At 39.6% G+C, this 24,944-nt stretch overlaps 1 protein-coding gene across 1 annotated transcript in view; it reads left to right on the forward strand.

The window, feature by feature from the left end:
* Nucleotides 1-16,162, forward strand: part of LOC134532314 (circumsporozoite protein-like) — a 33,823-nt gene extending 17,661 nt beyond the window's left edge. Inside the window, exon 2 of the mRNA XM_063368771.1 lies at nt 16,058-16,162. Coding sequence (XP_063224841.1) covers nt 16,058-16,162 — 105 coding nt within the window. The remainder of the gene's footprint in view (nt 1-16,057) is intronic.
* The last annotated feature ends 8,782 nt before the right edge of the window (nt 16,163-24,944 follow it).

The raw sequence follows: 24,944 nt of genomic DNA on the forward strand, positions 1-24,944 counted from the left end.
CTTCTGTGTATTAGTGCTAAAATATTTTGTAATAATGTGTATAATGTGCAATTGACGTATCCGCAGGAGCAAGGCGCCACCACATTCAGTTGTACCGTTTCTCCGTAGAAACGCAAACGGAACAAATTTGCAGTTAAACGACTATCGTCGTAACGCTTTGAGCGTTACACGTTTTTCTTTACTATAATTTTCGTTATGATCTGAAGACTTAATCGCCTCTACTCACCATATCAGCTGTAAAGAAGTTTCACTTCTATAATATAGAATATTGCCCCTTTTCATTCCGGCGCGGGACTTATGGGGAGAGATAGGAACGGAAAAGACACCATACATATTGGTTTTTAAACATGTTTTGCGCCATTACACTTTTGTATCGTTTAATATTAAACATGTTTGCAGTCTATAAGGCAGATATAACTCATCAACAGCTTTTCAAAGGCCATGAAATAGTGTCTAATGACAGGATTATTTCAGTTTTAGTCATTTCCAAAAAAAAAAATGAAATTATTCCTAAATAGTAAAGACTTCACAAGGAAAATTATTTGTTGTTACCAATCACTATTAACTTCAGGCATTCACTAAATTATAAACTATGATTTTGCTTGCTCAAATTTTGGAAATTAAATGATAGAAAACAGTTATGATCTAAAAAATATCTTGAGAGAGTCTTCCAACACTCGCCAGAGGTGTGTAACATCTAACCTCGGCAAAGAGCTAATTCATGTGTTCTCATGGTGCAAATACAACTTATAATATGAAAATCGGACACGAAATTTAACGCAGAATTCTTTAGAATCATGCCGAAAGTAATAAACATACGAAAATTGTAGCTTTCAACAACATTTCTTGACGAGAAACGCACGTAGTTTTCGCACCCACCGCTTGAATCCGCTTCCGGAGCAGGAACGAAGACTATCGAATCATTCGATTTGCAAAGCGAAATTTTAAAGTAAATTATCAAACGGTTCTGATAAAATCCTTTGGCATGATTTTCGTCAAGGGATTTTATTAAAATACTGCCCATATTGTTAAAATTCATTAAACATTTAAAACTACAAATTTTCCCTTTGGCTTTGCGAAATTTGGTTCGCGCCATCCGCCACAGATGGCAGCATACACGAAACTACTCCCACCAAATGCCGTATAGCGAGAGCTAAGATGTTGCACATTAAAAACTGTTGAGACCAAGACTGCGTATTTGGGCGCTGCACACTAGGAGACGTAGAGAGTGTGTATACAACCAAGTGCTCTGCGAAGCACGGAAGAATCTCAGCGGGAAACAAAAGAAGCGCGTGTTTCCAGGCCAAAGCGATGCTAATACGTGGCTCGAGGCGAAACCCTCGTTCCGTAACCGCCGAACATATTCGAACCGCCCGGCAGGTTCGCACGGGGAGGGGCGTATCTGCATTGCAAATCAAAGCAATGTACGTGTAGGAAAAAAAAGGCGGATGTGTTCACTTTTGGAAGCACCTGAAATCTGCATTTCAGTGGCTGTCAAGATGAATAATTTTACCTTGATTATCCCGTGAATATGCTCATGTCTTTAAATAAATTATAATATTACCATCTTAATATGATAAGAAATAATTTCATCACTTTAATAAGTGCATTTTTGATGGTTTTTAAAACATTACATTTTAATATTTAAATATTAAATCCTGGCATGAATCGAGAGCATCTAATAATGGTGTGGTATATACTTTCGAATCTACTGTTGTTTATATGAAGCTTTTTTCGTAATACTGTTTAGTTTTAGTATTTCAATAATAGATTGTTAAACATTATAAGTAGTATAGGAATGGGGTTCCGAGCGCACGGCGCTGGCGCGTGGTGCCGGTGCCTGTGTCCGCCATTTTGGATTGTGACGTCACGGCGGCCATCTTGGAGGAGTGTAACGGGACACAGCGTAACGGGACAAGTTTGACCTTGACCTTTGACCCTCAAAATTCGCCAAAATTGGGCAAAAATTGCCCAAAATTCGTCAAAATTTACATTTCTGTGGAAAAAAATTCCGCCAAAAATTCTCAAAAAATTCCACAAATTAAAAATTTCTCTTTTCGAGGGAAAAATTCCCATTTCGAGGGAAAATTTCCCGTTTTTAGTCCTTAAAAATCCCAGCGGCTAGAAATGTCCTGATAGAGGCTTAAGCATCCTTAACTCAAGCCTCAGTTAAGCCTCTGACGTCATCATGGATAATTACGTCACCGTTGCAATTTTCGTTACGGCCGCCATCTTTACTTTTTTATTTATTATCCGATTTTAACGGAAATTTTTTTAAAAATTATAAAAAAATTCACTTAATAAATTTATAATAATTTTTTTATAAAAAACAAACATTTACGACACGGAGCTTGGAGTCCTCGGTTCGAACTCGACGAGTGCAAAAAAATAAAAATGGCGACCGATCCTTCCCCCGTGGTGGCTGCTGGCATACTGACTCCCACCACTTTTTTTCAAAAGTATATATATCGTTACCTAGTATGACGTCATGTCCGCCATCTTGTCTTCGATGCTGGAAGCCATCATCATCATTGTATCGTCGGCTAGAGTGCACCAACGTCATGTTAGTTTAGTTCGTATCCGCTAGAGTGCAGTAATCATTTATTGCTGTGACACCCGCCATCTTGTCAATTGGCCGCCATCTTGGAATCGTGTAATTATTTAGCTATAAATTCGGGAAAAGTTCCAAAATTCATTAAATAAATCACTCATTAATTTACATATTGATTCGATTGTTCCCCGTCTTTGGTTCGATACCCGACCGATGCAATAATGTTTAATTTATGTAAAAAAAATAATAATTGCAATAAACCATGTTCAAAATTCATTAAATAAATTTGTAATCCATATAATGATTGAATAGATCGACAAAGGTTCTTGGTTCGATCCCTGGCCGATAAAAAAAAACAAATTTAATATTTTAAAAAAGTACCACAAAAGTGACAGGTTTGAGAAAATAAAAACACCGCAAGTTCCTTTAAAAAAAACTTTTATTACATACATACTACACTACTACAAGTACAAAAAAAAAAATACACAGACAAATTACTAAAGTTATGTGGATTTCTCGATTCAACAGTCTTCTTGTTGTATGGTACTGTGCCGGAAATTAGGCATTTCGTCACTTGTTTTAATTTATTCTATAATTTTAAAATTTTTTGGGGTTTCCATTTTTTTAAATTTATCTGGTGGTTAATGGGGGTGATTTACTTTTTGTTAGGCCGGTGTACGCCACCGATTTAAACTTGGTGCCAGTGGACCGAAGCCCCTTCCCAGGGAGCCAATCTGATATTTTGCTGTCTAATGTGGACATGGTCAGCCCGGTTGAAATTTCTCTCGCCTGCAGTCACGTCCCGAGTTTGTAATTTTAATTCCCTGCATGACCAAAACTGCTTTGAGCAGCTCCTGGGCTGCAAGCTGCTACCTTGTAGAGGCCTGCTGAGAAAAGCATGTCTCGTCACGAAGCAGTCTCCAGTGGAGCTGCGTTCCCACCTTAGTGGCTATTTCTGCCCCCCCTTCCTCTCTCTCCTCACTTTAGTTCTGAGAAATTAAGCTAAGAGCAGTGACCGGACGGGACGATGACCTGATGCAAAAACCTTCTCCCGGGTCCGACAGACACATCCCTGACATCTAGCGGCAAAAAAAGTAACCGCGGGCCTGGTCGCCAGCGTGCAGAGCTTACCCTCATGACACCTGGTGGCAAGTCTGCTCACCACCTCAAGTAGTTCCCCCTTACGCCGCTAGAAGGCAGCGTCGCGGTGCCATAAGGCACTATGCTTTCCTCTCGCGGCCCGGAGAAGTCGATTGTTCTTTGTTTTCGTTTCGGTCCGGTAGAGAGCGCGCATGTCGTGTTGTTGCCACGACCGCCTCGGACTCCTTCGGAAATTTTCGGCTTAGAACCGAACCTACCCCCTCCTTTGACCCGGGGCCTTACCGCCCGATTTAATTAGGGGTTTTGGCCGATTGCGGGGCACTCAGCCCTCTGACCTCGGCTACTGACCTCGTCTCACCTACGTCCTCTGCGCTAAGAGGCTTTTTGCGGGAACGGTGATTTTCGCGTGCACGAGAATGTAGTCAGTTTGCTTAAGGGATGTGATCCCGTTTGTACAGTAGCCAGGCAGAGGTAGTTTTTAGAAAAGTCATGCGTAGTTAAATTTTTATTTCTTCTTATTTAATTCTAAAAATTCCGGTTTCGTCCGCGCATCCTGATTTCTTGGTCCGCGGCATCCTTATGTCGGCGCGAGACACCTAGTGAGCTCCGAACTCTACACCCTGGTTGGTGAGTAATTTTTTTTCTTTTCCCCCCCCCCCTTTCCCGTTTGTTGGCCTTTTGCGCCGACGGTATAGGACTGTCTGAAAGAAAGTCTAATTCGTTTTGAATTTGATTTGGGTTTCAGACAGGGTCGAAGTGCTGGAGAGAGAAATCGCTCCCAGCTCGTGGTCCTGCACCTCCACTGCGGGTCACGTTAGAAGAGAGGTTTCCGCGATCCGACGTTATTTGTTGAAGACCCGGGTGGTAATGTGAAATCAACATCCCCCCCCCCCCCACTTTCTAGCTACGAACTACATAAATCGAATGAATAGCCTACCAGCGAACAGTGCTTTCCTCAAGAATATGTAGAATCAATAAAACTAATCAGCGATGTAATTGTTGGGACATTCAAATTTGGTGCAATTTTTAAATTTTAATTATGTAATAATTTTTGCTAAGGTGTAACATGTACTGTTTTAAATACTCCTGGGGCGCCACCTTTAACTTTGTTATTTACTAAGATTTTTATTGTCAGGTTTGAATAATACGAACACAAAATTCCTTAATAATAAACCAGGGAACCTATAGACCAAGCTACTTGTGTAGTGTTAATTTATTAAGATATACCTTCTTCCCTTAAAAGATCCATACTCCTCCCAAGTTGCTTGTGTCAGGGAGATCCAAATTATCTTGTTCTCCACCTCGTGCCACCTCTGGTCAATTATTTAATTTTCTTATTTTTCTTACCCAGCAAGTTTCCAAGGCTCTTTTTAATTAATTTAAAATAATTCAACTTTAAGGCACGAGGGGCGTTACAGTACTACAAATGTGTATTACATAATCCCGTAATTTCAAGTTTTTGATCTTCTCACAGTACGTGCAGTCGGGTGATGGAACACCGCTGGATGCTCCTTCCTTCATCAATGCCACTGGAACTGTTGACAACCATTGTAACACTGCTGACATGTTATATTCTGAAGCCTTTGAGGTCTGCTCTGCGGAAGATGTTGCACGCGTCGAAATCTCCTGCTGTGCTGAGAGAGTAGGTGTAGCTGTAGACGTCATTGTCATCGTGCTCTGCACTGATGATGGTAGACCTTCGATCCAGGTTGGTATATATAGTGGTAATGATGCCATCGAGTTCTCAAGAATAGCTAGATACCGGTCTATTATGTTATACAAGTCTAACTATCCGATCCGTTCATTACCGCAGCCAGAGACGGACTGAAGTCCATATCACCAGGGTCTCACTTATATATAGACTCATCAGTCGGTACAACACATGAGTCAAAACAAGAACCATGTTCATTATACTCACACTTAACTTTCTCGGAGCATTTTTTATAATGAAGATGTAAGCTATCAAGACGTGAAATTAGTTTTTTGCACTTATTGCACTGAAATTGTATTCTTTTAACATTATTAGAACAACTGCTTCTTTCATGTCTGCGAGCATTTGAGGTGATAGTAAATGATGCGTCACAGTATTTGCACTGACGCAATGTATGCTCTTCATTAGTTGAAGAATCCATTGCTGACGATGAAACTTCGGATGATGGTGTAATCACATCTGTTGAAATCTCCTCCAATGTTGACACCGTCGTTGCCAACGGGATCTGCACCTTCTCCATCGTAGCTGTCGTCAAGGTTCCCGTAGACGATGGTACAACCTCCGAGTTCGACGTTAAAGACGGTAAAGATGCCATCGAGGTCTCAAGAACAGCTAATTGACACGACTTATGCACCAGAAGAAACAAACTAGGTGATCCTTACACCGCCGACGTCAGTAACAAACTGAGCGTCCTGCTGTCTAGGACTCGCTTATATACATGCACCGTATGGAATAATACGCTAATCAAATCAAGAACCATTTACAATAATACTAGAGTCAAATCTACAAATTAAAAAAGAGGATCATTTGATCGAAAAAAAATTCGATCTCTCCAATATACGCCAGGCTCCAAGAGCTACAATTCACGTCATCAGATCCATCTACATTTTGCTCCTATGCATCAATTGACCATTAGCTGCAAGTGATCCAACAGCTCCATCAGCTTCAACACGTAATGTACGCAATGTACGCGCAATACATGCAATTTACACGCAATAAATGTAATGATTACACAGTACACACAGGAAACGGAACGTACACACAGTACACACACACAGGAAACGGAACGTACACACAGTACACACAGGAAACGGAATGTACACACAGTACACACAGAAAACGGAACGGACACACAGTACACACAGAAAACGGAACATACACACAGTACACACAGGAAACTAAACGGACACACAGTACACACAGGAAACGGAACGTACACACAGTACACACAGGAAACTGATCGTACACACAGTACACACAGGAAACGGAACGTACACACAGTACACACAGGAAACTAAACGTACACACAGTACACACAGGAAACGGAACGTACACACAGTACACACAGGAAACGGAACGTACACACAGTACACACAGGAAACGGTACGTACACACAGTACACACAGGAAACGGTACGTACACACAGTACACACAGAAACGGAACGTACACACAGTACACACAGGAAACGGAACGTACACACAGTACACACAGGAAACGTAATGATCGCACACATACAGTAGCGGAAACACACAGAGGCTTAGTTGGAAATCAGAACACAAGAAATAAAAACATTAAATTTTTACTTTCAATATTTTATTACTTCTCAACATTACACAAATACAAGTAAAAGAAGCCATTATTGTATGTAGCCAGCTTTCCTCAGTTCTTTGAGTATGAAGGATATTTCTTTGATGCACGGATAGTTTCCTGCACAAAGCGAGCCATGTAGAAGTCTTAGCCGGTCAACCAATATGTTTGGATCTTTCCATGATGTGTAATCAATCTCTTCTACCACCATCTTACTTGCTTGTTTATTATAAATACTTTTAATATCACAATCGTCCCAGTGATCATAATAAGCATTATCAGATTTATTTATTATAACACGACGTTTCCATCGTTTCGGTCTCAGGACATCGCCACATTCTTCGATCTTGTCAGCTCTAGGTGCTTGATCACAGTCTATGCCTTTGTCAACAGCCTCAGAGTCACTGTAACAATCACTGTAGAAGACATCCTCTTCACCCAGATTACCGTATGAATTCGCTATCGATGATGTCGAAGTGTCTTCATAGTCTTAATGCTTCCTTTTTAGGAGTCCATCATTTTTACAAAGAATGGAGGATCTACTGAATATAGGCTTGAATGTATTCTCACTTTTCACGGTGTTGATACTTCCATTAGTTTCAGTCTTCCCGAAGCCATTAGCATCCTTCAATTTATGTTCTTCCTCACGATCGGGTGAGCTAATACCATCACGCTCAGGACAAGGAAAATTATTGTCATAATGCAGATCACTCTTCTTTAGTCTAGTGGATCCATCGGTGTCCTCTATGCCGTAAGTAGTCTTGACTTTACCTGTTCTACCATGTCTTTTTAAGCTGTCAATTCGTGTTAACAGCCTGCTACATCGATTACAGCTTAACATGTTGCGTAGTGGGTTTCTAGCACAATCATTCTTCTCATGACGTCTAGCATTCCTTCTCATGACAAAATCCTTGCCACAGTATCTACAGCAGCTTCCTTCCGATTCAGCTATAGATAACAAACCACGATCCATGGTAGCTTCTGTGACTAATGTTAGATACAAACTGTCAGTTTTCTCCAATTGGAACCATTTCTTAAATAGAGTTTTTGAAATATTTCATCAGCGAGAGTTAAGTTATCTAATGCAAAGCAAATTGATGCAAGTAGTTCTGGATGTCGTCAACAGATGACGCCACGTGTTGCTTGCAGGTAAATAATATATATTTCATTAATGTGGGATGCGGAACGCTCACTATCGATCGCAAAGGGAGGTTGGCTTCGATAGTATCCAAGGAGAAAAAAGTTCGTCCTTCCTGCTAGTGCTTCTCAGATTTCTCACGGTCCGCCATCTTGGATTACGACGTAACGGCGGCCATCTTGTATGGGTGTGACCTTGACCTTTGACCGAAACCGCAGGAATGATCGCAAGCACACGGATTAACCATCAAAATATTGATAAGAATAATCAGGAGCACACGTAGAAAACCATCATAATATTGGCAAGAATAATCAGGAGCACACGGAGAAAACCATCATAATATTGGCAAGAATAATCAGGAGCACACGGAGAAAACCATCATAATACTGGCAAGAATAATCAGGAGCACACGGAGAAAACCGCCACAAGTTTTCTTTGATATCATTAAAATACAAAAAAAATTAATAAACAATTAAAAACAAAAAGGAAAAAAAATCCAGACTTTCTGGCTTGTACTAGAACTCTATCTTTGCTCAACAATGAGAGGTCACAAGCTAGCAGAATGTTTGGATTTTTTTTCCTTTTTGTTTTTAATTGTTTATTAATTTTTTTTGTATTTTAATGATATCAAAGAAAACTTGTGGCGGTTTTCTCCGTGTGCTCCTGATTATTCTTGCCAGTATTATGATGGTTTTCTCCGTGTGCTCCTGATTATTCTTGCCAATATTATGATGGTTTTCTCCGTGTGCTCCTGATTATTCTTGCCAATATTATGATGGTTTTCTACGTGTGCTCCTGATTATTCTTATCAATATTTTGATGGTTAATCCGTGTGCTTGCGATCATTCCTGCGGTTTCGGTCAAAGGTCAAGGTCACACCCATACAAGATGGCCGCCGTGACGTCGTAATCCAAGATGGCGGACCGTGAGAAATCTGAGAAGCACTAGCAGGAAGGACGAACTTTTTTCTCCTTGGATACTATCGAAGCCAACCTCCCTTTGCGATCGATAGTGAGCGTTCCGCATCCCACATTAATGAAATATATATTATTTACCTGCAAGCAACACGTGGCGTCATCTGTTGACGACATCCAGAACTACTTGCATCAATTTGCTTTGCATTAGATAACTTAACTCTCGCTGATGAAATATTTCAAAAACTCTATTTAAGAAATGGTTCCAATTGGAGAAAACTGACAGTTTGTATCTAACATTAGTCACAGAAGCTACCATGGATCGTGGTTTGTTATCTATAGCTGAATCGGAAGGAAGCTGCTGTAGATACTGTGGCAAGGATTTTGTCATGAGAAGGAATGCTAGACGTCATGAGAAGAATGATTGTGCTAGAAACCCACTACGCAACATGTTAAGCTGTAATCGATGTAGCAGGTTGTTAACACGAATTGACAGCTTAAAAAGACATGGTAGAACATGTAAGTCAAGACTACTTACGGCATAGAGGACACCGATGGATCCACTAGACTAAAGAAGAGTGATCTGCATTATGACAATAATTTTCCTTGTCCTGAGCGTGATGGTATTAGCTCACCCGATCGTGAGGAAGAACATAAATTGAAGGATGCTAATGGCTTCGGGAAGACTGAAACTAATGGAAGTATCAACACCGTGAAAAGTGAGAATACATTCAAGCCTATATTCAGTAGATCCTCCATTCTTTGTAAAAATGATGGACTCCTAAAAAGGAAGCATTAAGACTATGAAGACACTTCGACATCATCGATAGCGAATTCATACGGTAATCTGGGTGAAGAGGATGTCTTCTACAGTGATTGTTACAGTGACTCTGAGGCTGTTGACAAAGGCATAGACTGTGATCAAGCACCTAGAGCTGACAAAATCGAAGAATGTGGCGATGTCCTTAGACCGAAACGATGGAAACGTCGGGTTATAATAAATAAATCTGATAATGCTTATTATGATCACTGGGACGATTGTGATATTAAAAGTATTTATAATAAACAAGCAAGTAAGATGGTGGTAGAAGAGATTGATTACACATCATGGAAAGATCCAAACATATTGGTTGACCGGCTAAGACTTCTACATGGCTCGCTTTGTGCAGGAAACTATCCGTGCATAAAAGAAATATCCTTCATACTCAAAGAACTGAGGAAAGCTGGCTACATACAATAATGGCTTCTTTTACTGGTATTTGTGTAATGTTGAGAAGTAATAAAATATTGAAAGTAAAAATTTAATGTTTTTATTTCTTGTATTCTGATTTCCAACTAAGCCTCTGTGTGTTTCCGCTACTGTATGTGTGCGATCATTACGTTTCCTGTGTGTACTGTGTGTACGTTCCGTTTCCTGTGTGTACTGTGTGTACGTTCCGTTTCTGTGTGTACTGTGTGTACGTACCGTTTCCTGTGTGTACTGTGTGTACGTTCCGTTTCCTGTGTGTACTGTGTGTACGTTCCGTTTCCTGTGTGTACTGTGTGTATGTTCCGTTTCCTGTGTGTACTGTGTGTACGTTTAGTTTCCTGTGTGTACTGTGTGTACGTTCCGTTTCCTGTGTGTACTGTGTGTACGTTCCGTTTCCTGTGTGTACTGTGTGTACGATCAGTTTCCTGTGTGTACTGTGTGTATGTTCCGTTTCCTGTGTGTACTGTGTGTCCGTTTAGTTTCCTGTGTGTACTGTGTGTATGTTCCGTTTTCTGTGTGTACTGTGTGTACATTCCGTTTTCTGTGTGTACTGTGTGTACATTCCGTTTCCTGTGTGTGTGTACTGTGTGTACGTTCCGTTTCCTGTGTGTACTGTGTAATCACTACATTTATTGCGTGTAAATTGCATGTATTGCGCGTACATTGCGTACATTACGTGTTGAAGCTGATGGAGCTGTTGGATCACTTGCAGCTAATGGTCAATTGATGCATAGGAGCAAAATGTAGATGGATCTGATGACGTGAATTGTAGCTCTTGGAGCCTGGCGTATATTGGAGAGATCGAATTTTTTTTCGATCAAATGATCCTCTTTTTTAATTTGTAGATTTGACTCTAGTATTATTGTAAATGGTTCTTGATTTGATTAGCGTATTATTCCATACGGTGCATGTATATAAGCGAGTCCTAGACAGCAGGACGCTCAGTTTGTTACTGACGTCGGCGGTGTAAGGATCACCTAGTTTGTTTCTTCTGGTGCATAAGTCGTGTCAATTAGCTGTTCTTGAGACCTCGATGGCATCTTTACCGTCTTTAACGTCGAACTCGGAGGTTGTACCATCGTCTACGGGAACCTTGACGACAGCTACGATGGAGAAGGTGCAGATCCCGTTGGCAACGACGGTGTCAACATTGGAGGAGATTTCAACAGATGTGATTACACCATCATCCGAAGTTTCATCGTCAGCAATGGATTCTTCAACTAATGAAGAGCATACATTGCGTCAGTGCAAATACTGTGACGCATCATTTACTATCACCTCAAATTCTCGCAGACATGAAAGAAGCAGTTGTTCTAATAATGTTAAAAGAATACAATTTCAGTGCAATAAGTGCAAAAAACTAATTTCACGTCTTGATAGCTTACATCTTCATTATAAAAAATGCTCCGAGAAAGTTAAGTGTGAGTATAATGAACATGGTTCTTGTTTTGACTCATGTGTTGTACCGACTGATGAGTCTATATATAAGTGAGACCCTGGTGATATGGACTTCAGTCCGTCTCTGGCTGCGGTAATGAACGGATCGGATAGTTAGACTTGTATAACATAATAGACCGGTATCTAGCTATTCTTGAGAACTCGATGGCATCATTACCACTATATATACCAACCTGGATCGAAGGTCTACCATCATCAGTGCAGAGCACGATGACAATGACGTCTACAGCTACACCTACTCTCTCAGCACAGCAGGAGATTTCGACGCGTGCAACATCTTCTGCAGAGCAGACCTCAAAGGCTTCAGAAGTTAACATGTCAGCAGTGTTACAATGGTTGTCAACAGTTCCAGTGGCATTGATGAAGGAAGGAGCATCCAGCGGTGTTCCATCACCCGACTGCACGTACTGTGAGAAGATCAAAAACTTGAAATTACGGGATTATGTAATACACATCTGTAGTACCATACAACAAGAAGACTGTTGAATCGAGAAATCCACATAACTTTAGTAATTTGTCTGTGTATTTTTTTTTGTACTAGTAGTAGTGTAGTATGTATGTAATAAAAGTTTTTTTAAAGGAACTTGCGGTGTTTTTATTTTCTCAAACCTGTCACTTTTGTGGTACTTTTTTAAAATATTAAAGTTGTTTTTTTTTATCGGCTAGGGATCGAACCAAGAACCTTTGTCGATCTATTCAATCATTATATGGATTACAAATTTATTTAATGAATTTTGAACATGGTTTATTGCAATTATTATTTTTTTTACATAAATTAAACATTATTGCATCGGTCGGGTATCGAACCAAAGACGGGGAACAATCGAATCAATATGTAAATTAATGAGTGATTTATTTAATGAATTTTGGAACTTTTCCCGAATTTATAGCTAAATAATTACACGATTCCAAGATGGCGGCCAATTGACAAGATGGCGGGTGTCACAGCAATAAATGATTACTGCACTCTAGCGGATACGAACTAAACTAACATGACGTTGGTGCACTCTAGCCGACGATACAATGATGATGATGGCTTCCAGCATCGAAGACAAGATGGCGGACATGACGTCATACTAGGTAACGATATATATACTTTTGAAAAAAAGTGGTGGGAGTCAGTATGCCAGCAGCCACCACGGGGGAAGGATCGGTCGCCATTTTTATTTTTTTGCACTCGTCGAGTTCGAACCGAGGACTCCAAGCTCCGTGTCGTAAATGTTTGTTTTTTATAAAAAATTTATTATAAATTTATTAAGTGAATTTTTTTATAATTTTTAAAAAAATTTCCGTTAAAATCGGATAATAAATAAAAAAGTAAAGATGGCGGCCGTAACGAAAATTGCAACGGTGACGTAATTATCCATGATGACGTCAGAGGCTTAACTGAGGCTTGAGTTAAGGATGCTTAAGCCTCTATCAGGACATTTCTAGCCGCTGGGATTTTTAAGGACTAAAAACGGGAAATTTTCCCTCGAAATGGGAATTTTTCCCTCGAAAAGAGAAATTTTTAATTTGTGGAATTTTTTGAGAATTTTTGGCGGAATTTTTTTCCACAGAAATGTAAATTTTGACGAATTTTGGGCAATTTTTGCCCAATTTTGGCGAATTTTGAGGGTCAAAGGTCAAGGTCAAACTTGTCCCGTTACGCTGTGTCCCGTTACACTCCTCCAAGATGGCCGCCGTGACGTCACAATCCAAAATGGCGGACACAGGCACCGGCACCACGCGCCAGCGCCGTGCGCTCGGAACCCCATTCCTATACTACTATTATATTTTACTGAAAACATAGAAACATGATTTTTAAAGGGGCTTCAGGAAAACTAACATTTTTGGTGTATGGTGTATGTAATATAAATAGTTTAACGACGAAAATAAATACGATTGGTAAATTCAAAACTACATACCTTACGATTTCATGTTCTTATTTCATCCTAGGACTGCAATATACATTTCCTTTAATATTTAAAAAAAAATAATGAACATATGTTTAATTGATAAAACCTTTTACAAACTAGCTATATCATGAATTATTCAACATCATAAGTAAAAATACGAAATTATGGAAGCTAAATATTTTAGGATAATTCTATTTGAACTTACGTCTAGCTGTCCTACAGTCGCTGACAGGTTATATTTAAATTTTTTAATGAAGTCTTTTAAGAGATTAAGACAATGAGAGAGAGAGAGTCAGCGAGAGAGAGACAATGAGATAGAGAGAGAGACACTGAGATAGAGAGAGAGACACTGAGAGAGAGTGAGAGCAAGAGAGAGGCAGGGAATTAATTTTTTTTAAATTCACCTCTTCTGTTTATTTTTTTAAATAATATATGGGGCCATAAGCTTAATTACAGAAAAAATAACTAAGGTGCTGCAAGAACTAAATGGTGGGGGGTGGGGGGTGAATAAAATCTGTCAAAAGTACGGAATGTATAGTCATTTAAAGTTAAATATTTCAACTCCCACATGACCTAGGGTAGTAATCTGTACGTTTCAGACTTTCGACCAACGATAAAAATACGTTTCGTCGAAATATCTTTAGTGGCTTTAGAGTTATAAGTGCATAAACATTGCAGAAGACAGACAAATATTTACCAAAGACAAATGCTCGTTTTTTTAAAGGCAATCATGGAATATTTTGTGGATAATCCAAAATGGGGGACGATTGTCAAAGTCCTGCTGCAGGTTAGAACCAATTTCATATTATTTCCTTTTGTTGATGGGAATCATAGATTATTATAATTATGTATATTTTTAAGATTTGGGGGAGAGGATATATCCCCCCTCTCCACCCCCCCCCCCCAAACACGGGCAGCTTTCGCCATTGTCTACGGTGGATTTCGATTTCTGAGTTCTGTGAGCAAGTAAACATGCACGCGGTAATAATGTAAGAGAACGTTTGTTGTGTCGTTTTAATGAGTTGTGAAGGCTTTTCATTGAAACTTTGAGATTTGTTTTTGTTATCACATGTTTATAGCAAGTAAACTTACTACCTGTCAGTTTCGGAAGATATCAGTACCTGCAAAGATCCCTGGAAAGTTTGTAACCGGCACTATGACTGTACGTATAACAGAAACTGCGCCAATATTGCATGAATAAGGTTCTGTTCATCCACGAGCCTTCGCAATAATACTTCCAGCAGTTCAACAGCAACCCCAGATAATACTTTTAAATCGACCAGAAGTTTGTGTTGTGGTTGTCCATCAGCTATAGTCTGTCCGCATCGGATGCACATTGAAATTGTATAGTCTGTTAGTTTTTAGAAACAAAAATTATTAATCTAAAATAATTTTAATAAGTATTTGCGAGACCATAATAAGCAAACTTTGTGATTCGTATAAATATATAGTGTCAATTGCATATGTGTGTGACGCAAGTGATTTAATTTTAAGTTTAGTAAATACTGTATCACGGTGAATTTTTTTAGTCAGTGCCCGGAAGATTGGCCCGTGATTGGTGATGGATAGAACCAATGGGCGTCCTGAAGTCGCTCGAGTGGTGGGAAGGCTGAGTGATTGCACGCAGGGCGGATTCAGGGTGAAGGAACTGCGTGGCGGCGCAGCGGGGGTGATTAGGGTCAGCGGGCGTGCGACCCGATTGAGGGGGGCCGTAGTCCGTGACGGACGGGCTGGCGAGGACCTCATCAATCTCAGTTGCTTGACGCCGTGTCATCCGCGGCGCCGGCACGTTGTTGCCTCGCGCCGTGCGGCGTCGACACGGCGTCGAGGGGTCGGCTCGCACCTCCTGCTGTGACACCTGCGAGCCGGGCCCAACTGCAAGCAATGCACTGCGACTTTTTATAGGTCGCAAGTTGTATAATTGTAGGCTAGTTTTTTTAAATCCTTACTCCGTTTTTCGTACTTTCTAGTTATTCCAACAAGTACTGTACATGTAAATGTGGGGATCCACATGTTGCATGTTATCAGTGTCATTCAACCTGTACATCATATCTTTATCAAAAACAAATGTCACTTCCCGTAGATACACCAGAAGGACAGTTCATCAGCAGCTACTTGCAGCGGCCGCCTTCATTTGTATACACATCTCGCTTAAAAGAAGAGAGAAGAGAAAGTCACCTTGTTGGTGGCTGATTTGAAGTTTCAGGCAGTGAGTGGGTTGTACAAGAACTTCACGAGAATGCATCCGACGGAATTAAAATTTTTGCTGTGTTCAATTAGGCCTAAAAATGAAGTAGAATGACATAACACCCGTCCACACTGGTTCTTTCGTTGAGCCGTAACTTCCTTTGATGTGACGACGAAAAGACCGATCAATGTCGTATCGAGCCCGTTGCCCGTCTTCGTGACACGTTTCGACACGCAACGCTGCAACGAGTCACGTCCACAGCTGGCCGAGCAAGCGAAGCTGCGCGCCTCGTGCGAGCAGCTGGTCGCCACGCCGTGTCTGCGAGCTTGCAGCTGTGGAGCGCGGGGTCCAGTCTCCCGCCCTTAGCGACAGGCAGCCCTCGTTCGGCCAGCCTCTGGCTCTAGCCTCGAGAATGTTTTCAAACTTTGTGGTTAGCGAGCTTGAATTCAGGTACTTCGACTAGTTGAACGTGAATACCTCTAACTTTGTATGTATTTGTAAACAATATATAACGATACAAGAACAAAGTTGCTGTTAGGTCTGGGGTAGGAATCGAACACACAACCCTCACCACATGAGTAACTGTCACTTTTGCGTGTGCCACATACTTTCTCCTCCGTGTAGGTGTTTCATGTGATTTTTATGTTTTTTTATTTTATTTATTGTACCTGGAACCTAGACTGTTGTATGAGTCAGTTTAACTCTGTACTGTCTCTGTTCGGTCTAAGGACGGGAATAGAATAAGTCAATCAACATTTTACAAGACTTTTTTTAATGATTTTTTTTTAATTCTTCCAAAATTGTTTGTTGATTACGAATTTACACTATGGCGACTAAGATGAGGGACAAGATGGCGGAAATGACAATATTTGTCAATCTTGTGATTGATAGTACTGCACTCTAGCGGGTAAAAATTAAACCATAATGGCGGGTGCACGATCTAGCAGACGAAAACAAAATGTTGGCCCAAGATGGCCGTCACGACCTCATACTGGTTGGCACAATATATATTCCTTGATGAAAGTAAATAATGTGGATGTATAATTTAAAATATATATATTAAAATTCTGTTGCTAAGATTAAACCCAGTACCTCCAAAGTCCATGGTATACAAAAAACATTTTAAAAAAAAATTTAAAGAAATTTTTAAGATTTTTTAATAAAATATTTTTTTTTAGTTTTCAGTTAAAAATGGAATCTTAATGTCCAATTACACCCTAGGTATCATATTTCAGTCACATTTCAACATGTCAGCCATGATGTCATAGTCCAAGATGGCGGCCTATTGACATATTCCCCGCTCCACACCCTGCATCTTGTCCCGACTTCGCCATTTACACTCTAGGTACTTGCGTATTTTACAAACGAGAATTTGAGAACGTCCTGTGTTATTGCATTTCTTGTGTAGTTTATAAACCCAGACTTACGGCTGTCACGGATCGCAGGAAGGGAATGACGATGGTTCAACATACGAAGATTCCTCAGATACGTCTGGTAACAAAGGTAGACTTTAATCACTAAGGTCGATATTCCAAGACACATAAATAAGGGTTTAGGTGCTAAATATGCTACGCATGTACCCTAACCGTATTACTAGTGCACGATAAGACACAGTTAGTCCCTTATTTTTAGGGAACGGATTTTAGTGTCCTACCCGTTGCCGACTGTTGCCCAAATTCCGCGCAAGCGCAGAGCTCACTTTCTCGTTGATTTCGCCCAATTGGCAAACTCGCGTCTGGGCCATTAACTCGCATATAGTCACTTACGTGGAAATCGGGGGACGTACCAAGCCTGTTGGTTTGCCAAATGAAACTTTATGATAGCGAAACTATAAATAAATAATAAATTTTGTATACTATAATGGTCATAACAAGAAATAATCGCAACTTAAGTACTTGAGAAACTTAGAAAGGCGTTTCTATTGTTGTGCGATGGTGCTGCTATCGCTTGTATTTTTGCCGTAACAATTATATCGATGGTTGCGAAACATCCGCTAGAATATGTTGAAATCAGTTTCTAACATCGCGCAAAGCACCGTTTATTAAAACGGTTGCCGATCTGTTTCCTAACTGGGATTCGGTTTGGACACGTTCCGGAATACGGCTCGCGAATTAGATTACGGCTGCATCCCAACAAGGCAGTGATTATTCGTTACCTTACCAGAAAGACTTGGAATACTGCCCTGAAGCATAAATTTGCTTTCACTTAATCATTGGTCTACATCGATGTTGAAGCGCCCTGAACAAACCTGAGCCACCGATGAACAATGAAAAGATGTGACGTCCAACACAGTCCCAAAGATGGAAAGTTTCTGATCTGTCATCACAGATATATATATATATATATATATATATATATACATATATACCATGGGTCAGTCTCAGAAGCGACATAGGTGAAAGTAAAATGATCTCTATTGACGGCGTACATATAACGATAACGGTACAATTCAAATCCCTAAGGTTCATCCCGGATTCGGCACAGCAAAATTTGTACCCAATAATGAAAACATTTTGAAACAGAGTTTTAGTCAATTTGGTTCTACCAAATAATAAACTGTCATCCCGACTTCAAAAGTTTCTTGAAGCTTTTCGTAAATAGACGCCACTCGGCTAGAGTACAGTTTATTCAGTCTCACGTGTTCCTCTCGTGAAGCCTTGCACGCAGTGTTGCGGCTCAGGGGACTACCCCTTTCCGATAATTAAGTTATCATCATTATTATATGCGGTTGATAATTTACCTCTTATAGCAGGCTTGATAAAGTACTATATGTATAACTAGCTGTGGTACCTGGCCTCGCACGGGTAATACAAGATCTTTAAAAGAACACGTTTTCTTTAGGGAATCATGATAATTCCACATTTCCTCAATTTTTTTTTATTTGGCCATCAAATTCAAATTATTTTGGAAATATAATGGCAAAGGTAATTACAGAAATACATTTTTAAGATTCGAAAACAGATTTTGTAGGTTTTGTTATAATCATATGTTTAATAAAAAATTAAGTTTCACATCGTTACGTTATTAGGAATAAGATTATTATAAATTGAAATAATAACAATATTTTATTGTTCCTATTGAGCAGTTTTGCTAAATATTTTATCTCTTGATTGATTTGCTTCAGAGATACAATTTTATTTCTATAAAACCAAACTTTCTTCATTTACACCCCCATAGCTGTCCGTTTTCAATTAAGCTCTTAATGCACATTTTTCAAGCACTGTTTTTTTTTTTTTTTCAATCTCCCGCTCTATTATTTCGAAGGTATATAAATTTGTCTTCATAAAACCAAACTTTTTTCTATTACACACTTTAGGGGTGGAATTTCAGAAAATGGTAAAGAGGAGTTGGTTGTTTATGTTTGTTTAAAACTTTCGCCGAATATCAGCTTGATTATCTTCTGAGATTTTTTTTACAGTAAAACCTAATTTGCCATTTGTAATCCCTTAGGACGGGAATTCCGTAGGTAATGATACAAAATGTAGTTTATAATAAGAAAATAAATGTTTAAGTCCATTAGTTTTTTTATTTACTTCTTAGAGTTTAAAAAAACTCACACTTTCTTTATATTAGTACAAACTAACGATTTGTTTCCCTGTTAGCTAATAACCGATTTAATTCTGAAAAGTTGGCCATGCATACAGACCTACTGGCTGCTTCCTGTGCACTTAGCAAACAAACATGCTGCTTCTGCGTGGTAGTGTTAAAGGCGAAACAGTTGATAATTACACTTCAATTAACTTCAAAGTCCGACATAATTAGTGGGATGGGCGGAAAATATCTTAATGAAATTCATACGGAAACAAAGGAAAGCAAACCAGGGAGTTATTAAGTCGTCAAGAGTTTCGCCATTGCAATTATTGTAATATGAATTAATTCCAAATGTAGCGCTAGTGGTAAAATTTTCAGCTGTGTAGTTTAAAGTTATATTAAAACGCAGAAATTTCGAAAAAAAAAAGAGTGTATATAGATATAAAGTCAAGTGTTTGTTTGTACGTGGATAACATAATTGCAAAAAATAGGCGACCTACACTCCACATTTTTTTTTTTACTTTGTAAATGCTCTAACAAATAAATTTCTAACTGAATTTGTGTGTATAATGTCTCCACTTGGTAGCAGTGTTTACTATAATAAAATCTGGTTTACTAGCGATTATTGCTGATATAATTTCCACAACAGCCATAACTTGAAAAAGGTTAATGCCCCTTTGTGACTTCCTTTTTTCTATAATATTTTTTTCTCTTATTGTGTCAAAAATTTAAATATATTTGGAATAACAAATTTGATAATTTTAGCACAATTTTACAAGGTAAGTGTACAGAAAGCAGCGAGTATGCCAGAACGTTAGATAATTGAATAATTGCTAGATAATCTAAAAGGAATGAAAAAAAAATTAATATATCTACTCAAAGCCTTTATTATTCAGCCTGATGTATTATATTACCAGCAGAAATTAACATAAATATATTTAACATGTTCCTCTACAAAACTGTTGTTATAAGGTTGGCCATAATTGAACAGTTTAGTTATCCTCAGCCTCTGGACCGCGTAATCCCTACCCTAATCACTCCTCAACAGTCGACCGCAAGGCCGCATTATCAAATGCAATTGAACGACTTTCTTTGCCACTGCTAATGGTTATCTCGGGACGGAGATAAAAAGTTTATGACGTGTAACATCTTAGCTCTCGGTATACGGAGTTTGGAACGAGTTATTTCGTGAATGGAACGGAAATGTGTAACCACGGTGCTGTTAACTGTGACGGATGGTGCGAACCAAAGTTCGCAAAGCCGAAATAAAACTGATAGTATTAACTATTTATTCAATTTTAACAAAAGAGAAATTTTTTTTTTCAAATCTGTGTCGAAAATCAGGTTCAAAGCCGGGCTTTAGTATTTTTTTCAATATGCTTCGCTTTTATCGGAGCCTTTTCATTATACAATTTTAAATTTCGCTCTATAACTCGAATAATTAGATAGTCGAGGAAGCTACTCCGCCAGCGGATTCTTGCAGTGGGTGCGGGACTACATCTGATTCCCGTCCAGAAATGTAATTGAAAACTCAATTTATGTATATATTTATCACGTTCGGCATTATTTTAAAGAATTATACGCAAAATTTGTGTCTTTTTTTCATATTATTAGTGTATTTGCAACATTAAAACATATTGATTTACTTGTTACCGAGATTATATGTTACACATCCCTGGCGAGTACTGAAAGACTTTCTCACTACAACTGTTAGGTAATGCATGTTCATATAAAATGCACACTCTTGACTTAACACGACATTCGTCCTTAACAAACGACCGTGATTTAATTGCTTGTGAATCCCATCCTTCATTTCAACACTTCAACTAAAGTAGATGTAAGTTTGTGAGTTTTAGTCGTGCAGGATGGATCGAAGTTGATAAAAAATTAATTCCAATAGAAGAAGTTGTGTAAATCATCCTGATGTGTTTTGCTACATTTTTGGAGAATACACATTAAAAGCTAATAGACTGTTAGTGATCTTGTAAAGAGAGCTTATCATTAATATTTTGGTGTTAAGCTCGGTGATCAGGATAAATGTGACACCGCATCAGGTTTGTAAAACTTGTACAGAACATTTTAAGCCAGTGGACTATCGGGAAAAGAAAAAGTTTGAAATTTGGCGTACCGATGGTTTGGAGAGCACCCAAAAACCACATCGATGACTGTTATTTCTGCCCCGTAAAAATATTAGGTACTGTAATCAATCGAAACACCCGTAGCAAGTGGACTTGTCCAGATGTAGTCTCTGCAAGACTCCCGGTCCCTCACTCAGAGGAAGTACCGAGTAAGGAAAAAATTAAAGCAGGAATATTTAACTGCTCATAAATAAGAAAATTCATTAAGGACCAAGCCTTCGTAAATTTCATGAATGAGGATGAGCGAAAATCCTGGGCTTCATTTATTGCAATTGTCGGAAATTTTCTGGGCGAACGAAAATCAGAAAACCATGTTGAACTGGTGAACGATGTGCTTAAAATGTTAAAATCCCTTAGGTGCAACATGAGTATTAAGGTGCACTATTTACACAGCCACCTGGACCGTTTTCCTGAATATTTATGAAACAGCAGTGAGGATCAAGGTGAAACATTTCATTGAGATTTTAAAATTATGGAGGACCGCTATCAAGGAAGATGGGATACACACATGATGGCAGATTATTGCTTGAGTTAAAAAGGCACTGTTATAAGATATATTCAAGAAGTCCACGAAAAAGAAGCTTCCGAAGTGTTGAGTGACTAGTTGGTTCCATCGATGACTTGGTACTATCTTTGTATATATAATAATATTATTGGTATATACTAATAATATTTGTATAATATAATTGTATTCGTATAATATAATTTTATTTGTATAATATAAAAATATTTTTGTAGTTTAGTAATAAGAATTTCATGTTTGATTTTTAGATTTGATTCGTGGATTTAACCTAAAATAACGTAAACTGTACATTTCACTAAAACGTTATATCTTAGAAATTTTACCTCCTAGGCAAAAACTAATGCCATGTTTGAATTCAAGGCACCAAATCCATATGAAATCAGTTCCAGATATCCCGGTCTGTGTTATCGTTAACTTAAAGTCAGATTATTTAAAATGGTAAACAAACAGTGGTGCGTGGCTGCCACGTGCGTTACAAGTGGCTCTTCACAAATGAGAGATATGGGAACATTTCAGGGTACTCCAATATTTGAAACACGCGTTATTAATTGAAATTAGACCTTTATTTACTAGTGTCTGTCCATGGCTTCAATGGAATCAATAAATGAATTAACGAGTTCATGAATACTCAAATACGATTCATAACACTATTGAAAAGTCTACACAATTGTCATAATTATAATGCTAATACCGGACACAATCTCAGAGTTGCTAATTACGAGTTGCCAACGTATGCAAAAGAACGTTAACGTTTACGTAAGTGTTGGAAAGTGTATGGAATAATGCGCTGCTGCTGCCATCTGTAATCCTCTATAAAGATGTTTCAACTCAAAAACATATTTTTCCGACCCCGCGCCATTGAGAAATATTTGTTACGTTCATTACACACGTTAACTCGTTACCTACTCACTTCCGTTACCCTGTGATACTGATTTGGCTCTACCGACTGTAAAAAAAAATATTTCACTTCAAATAATTATGTGTTTGGATATTTTTTTCTGAGCGGGTCCGTTCTGGCAGGCCTCGCGGAGTTACGTACGGAGAGGGCGTGGCCGTTCAGACTCGCAGAGGGCAACCTTGTTCTCCAAGGCACGCGGCTAAGTCACACACAGTCGCCGGCTGGTTCAAGGAGAGCCGAGCGTCAGGTGAACATATCCTCGTGCCAACTCCAGTCTGGTCTTCTTACGCTGGGCTTCAACACATTCGCGGCCTTGAGAAGCTCAGACCACTTACCTCCTCACCAGGTCAGTCCAGGGGGGCAGACGGGGCTTGTGCAGAATAGTTTTTACTGTTTACTACATTGACCTGAATATTGTAGTGTTAGAACACAAAAAAAAAATTGTTGTTGGAGGGCAGATGAACTTAATTATTTGGATTGAAAGATACATTCATGTATATCGTCAGATATAAGAAATATGGTATGTTTCGCGTACTATTTAACTTGCGATGTATTAACAATGAAATGAAAAAAATAAATATAATTAATTACCATCAAAGTAGTATCAAAACAATTTATAATTGTGGAATTAATTGTAGTATCGATTTGAGGTGTTTTCGGAAAAAGTTTTGGTTTGGTTGGTTGGAAAGGAAAAAAAGGGGGAGCGGTGCCAAGATGAGTTTTATTCCCCGGTTGGGAACTAGACTAGTTCTTACCCCGGGTGGGAACTAGTCTAGTTCTTGTCCCAGGTGGGAACTAGTCTAGTTCTTGCCCCGGGTGGGAACTAGACTAGTTCTTGCTCCGGATGGAAACTAGTCTAGTTCTTGCCCCGGGTGGGAACTAGTCTAGTTCTTGCCCCGGGTGGGAATTAGTCTAGTTCTTGCCCCGGGTGGGAACTAGTCTAGTTCTTACCCCGGGTAGAAACTAGTTCAAGCCCCGGGTGGGAATTAGTCTAGTTTTTCCCCGGGTGGGAACTAGTCAAGTTATGTCCCTGGGGCCATCGATAGAAACTAAGGACCTGCCTCTCACTATTATTTAGTGTACAACATTTTAAACCCCACGATTGAAATTATTCTAAAGAATGTAAAATTTACCGTGGTCACAACTTTAAATGGGATCTGCGCTGACTGCGCATATCACATAACTTGTTAGGTTTCCTGTGAATTCTATTGGCAATAGACATGTAATTTTCGTCCTATCAGGGTAGCCCCCATACAGCCCGAGGAGCCTCCCCCCCCCCCCGGTTACTAATACTACCCTCAACTGCACTGCCTTCCACAGAAACGACCGGGGTTAGATTCTCGACGACGTAGAATGCCGAACCTTTGACGAGGGGTTTTCTCGGGGTACTCCTACTTCGTTTAAGGCCATGTCTCACCGCCGACACGGGACACGTCACTAGCGTAGCTATGTTGGTTCGACAAGTTGGATTACATCAGTTCCCAAATAAATATTTTGTATGTTGGCGGGAGTGGGCCTGACCCCGCGGGGAAGGTGATTGTCGCTTGAGGTGTCGGAGCTGTTCCGGCTCTAGTATCCGAGACATGATCCAGCAGGTTCACGGAATGGGTGCAAGGATGAGAATATATAGCCTCTCCACACCAAGTGGCAATCCTCTGCCTCCACGTGGGCACCGCTGTTGGGGGCGAATCGTTGTGACCATGTTGGAATGTACCATGTAGGTACCATGTAGCTCAACCTCTTGTCATAGCCACGCCTTAACTAAAGAGGACCATGCCGGGCGTAACCCTGCCGCAGTACATCCTCAATTGCATGGATGGGACCAGAAATGGTGAATTTGCTTAATCTGCGGGCAACAGCAGATGCGTTTGAAGCATTCTGGGGGTTTTGACTTCCGAGCCTCGGTGTCTCGGTCCCAAGGACCCCATAGTGAATGGATAAGGCCTATGGTAATGGAAACGACCGAGAATAGCGCTGGCGTGTTCGGGGTCACCCGGGCTTAAAAAAATAGCTGTAAACTGCTCGAATATGTGATACGTTTCTCTAGTCCAGTGGTCG

Source organism: Bacillus rossius, chromosome 1, assembly GCF_032445375.1.
Source record: "Bacillus rossius redtenbacheri isolate Brsri chromosome 1, Brsri_v3, whole genome shotgun sequence".
Lineage (NCBI taxonomy): Eukaryota > Metazoa > Arthropoda > Insecta > Phasmatodea > Bacillidae > Bacillus > Bacillus rossius.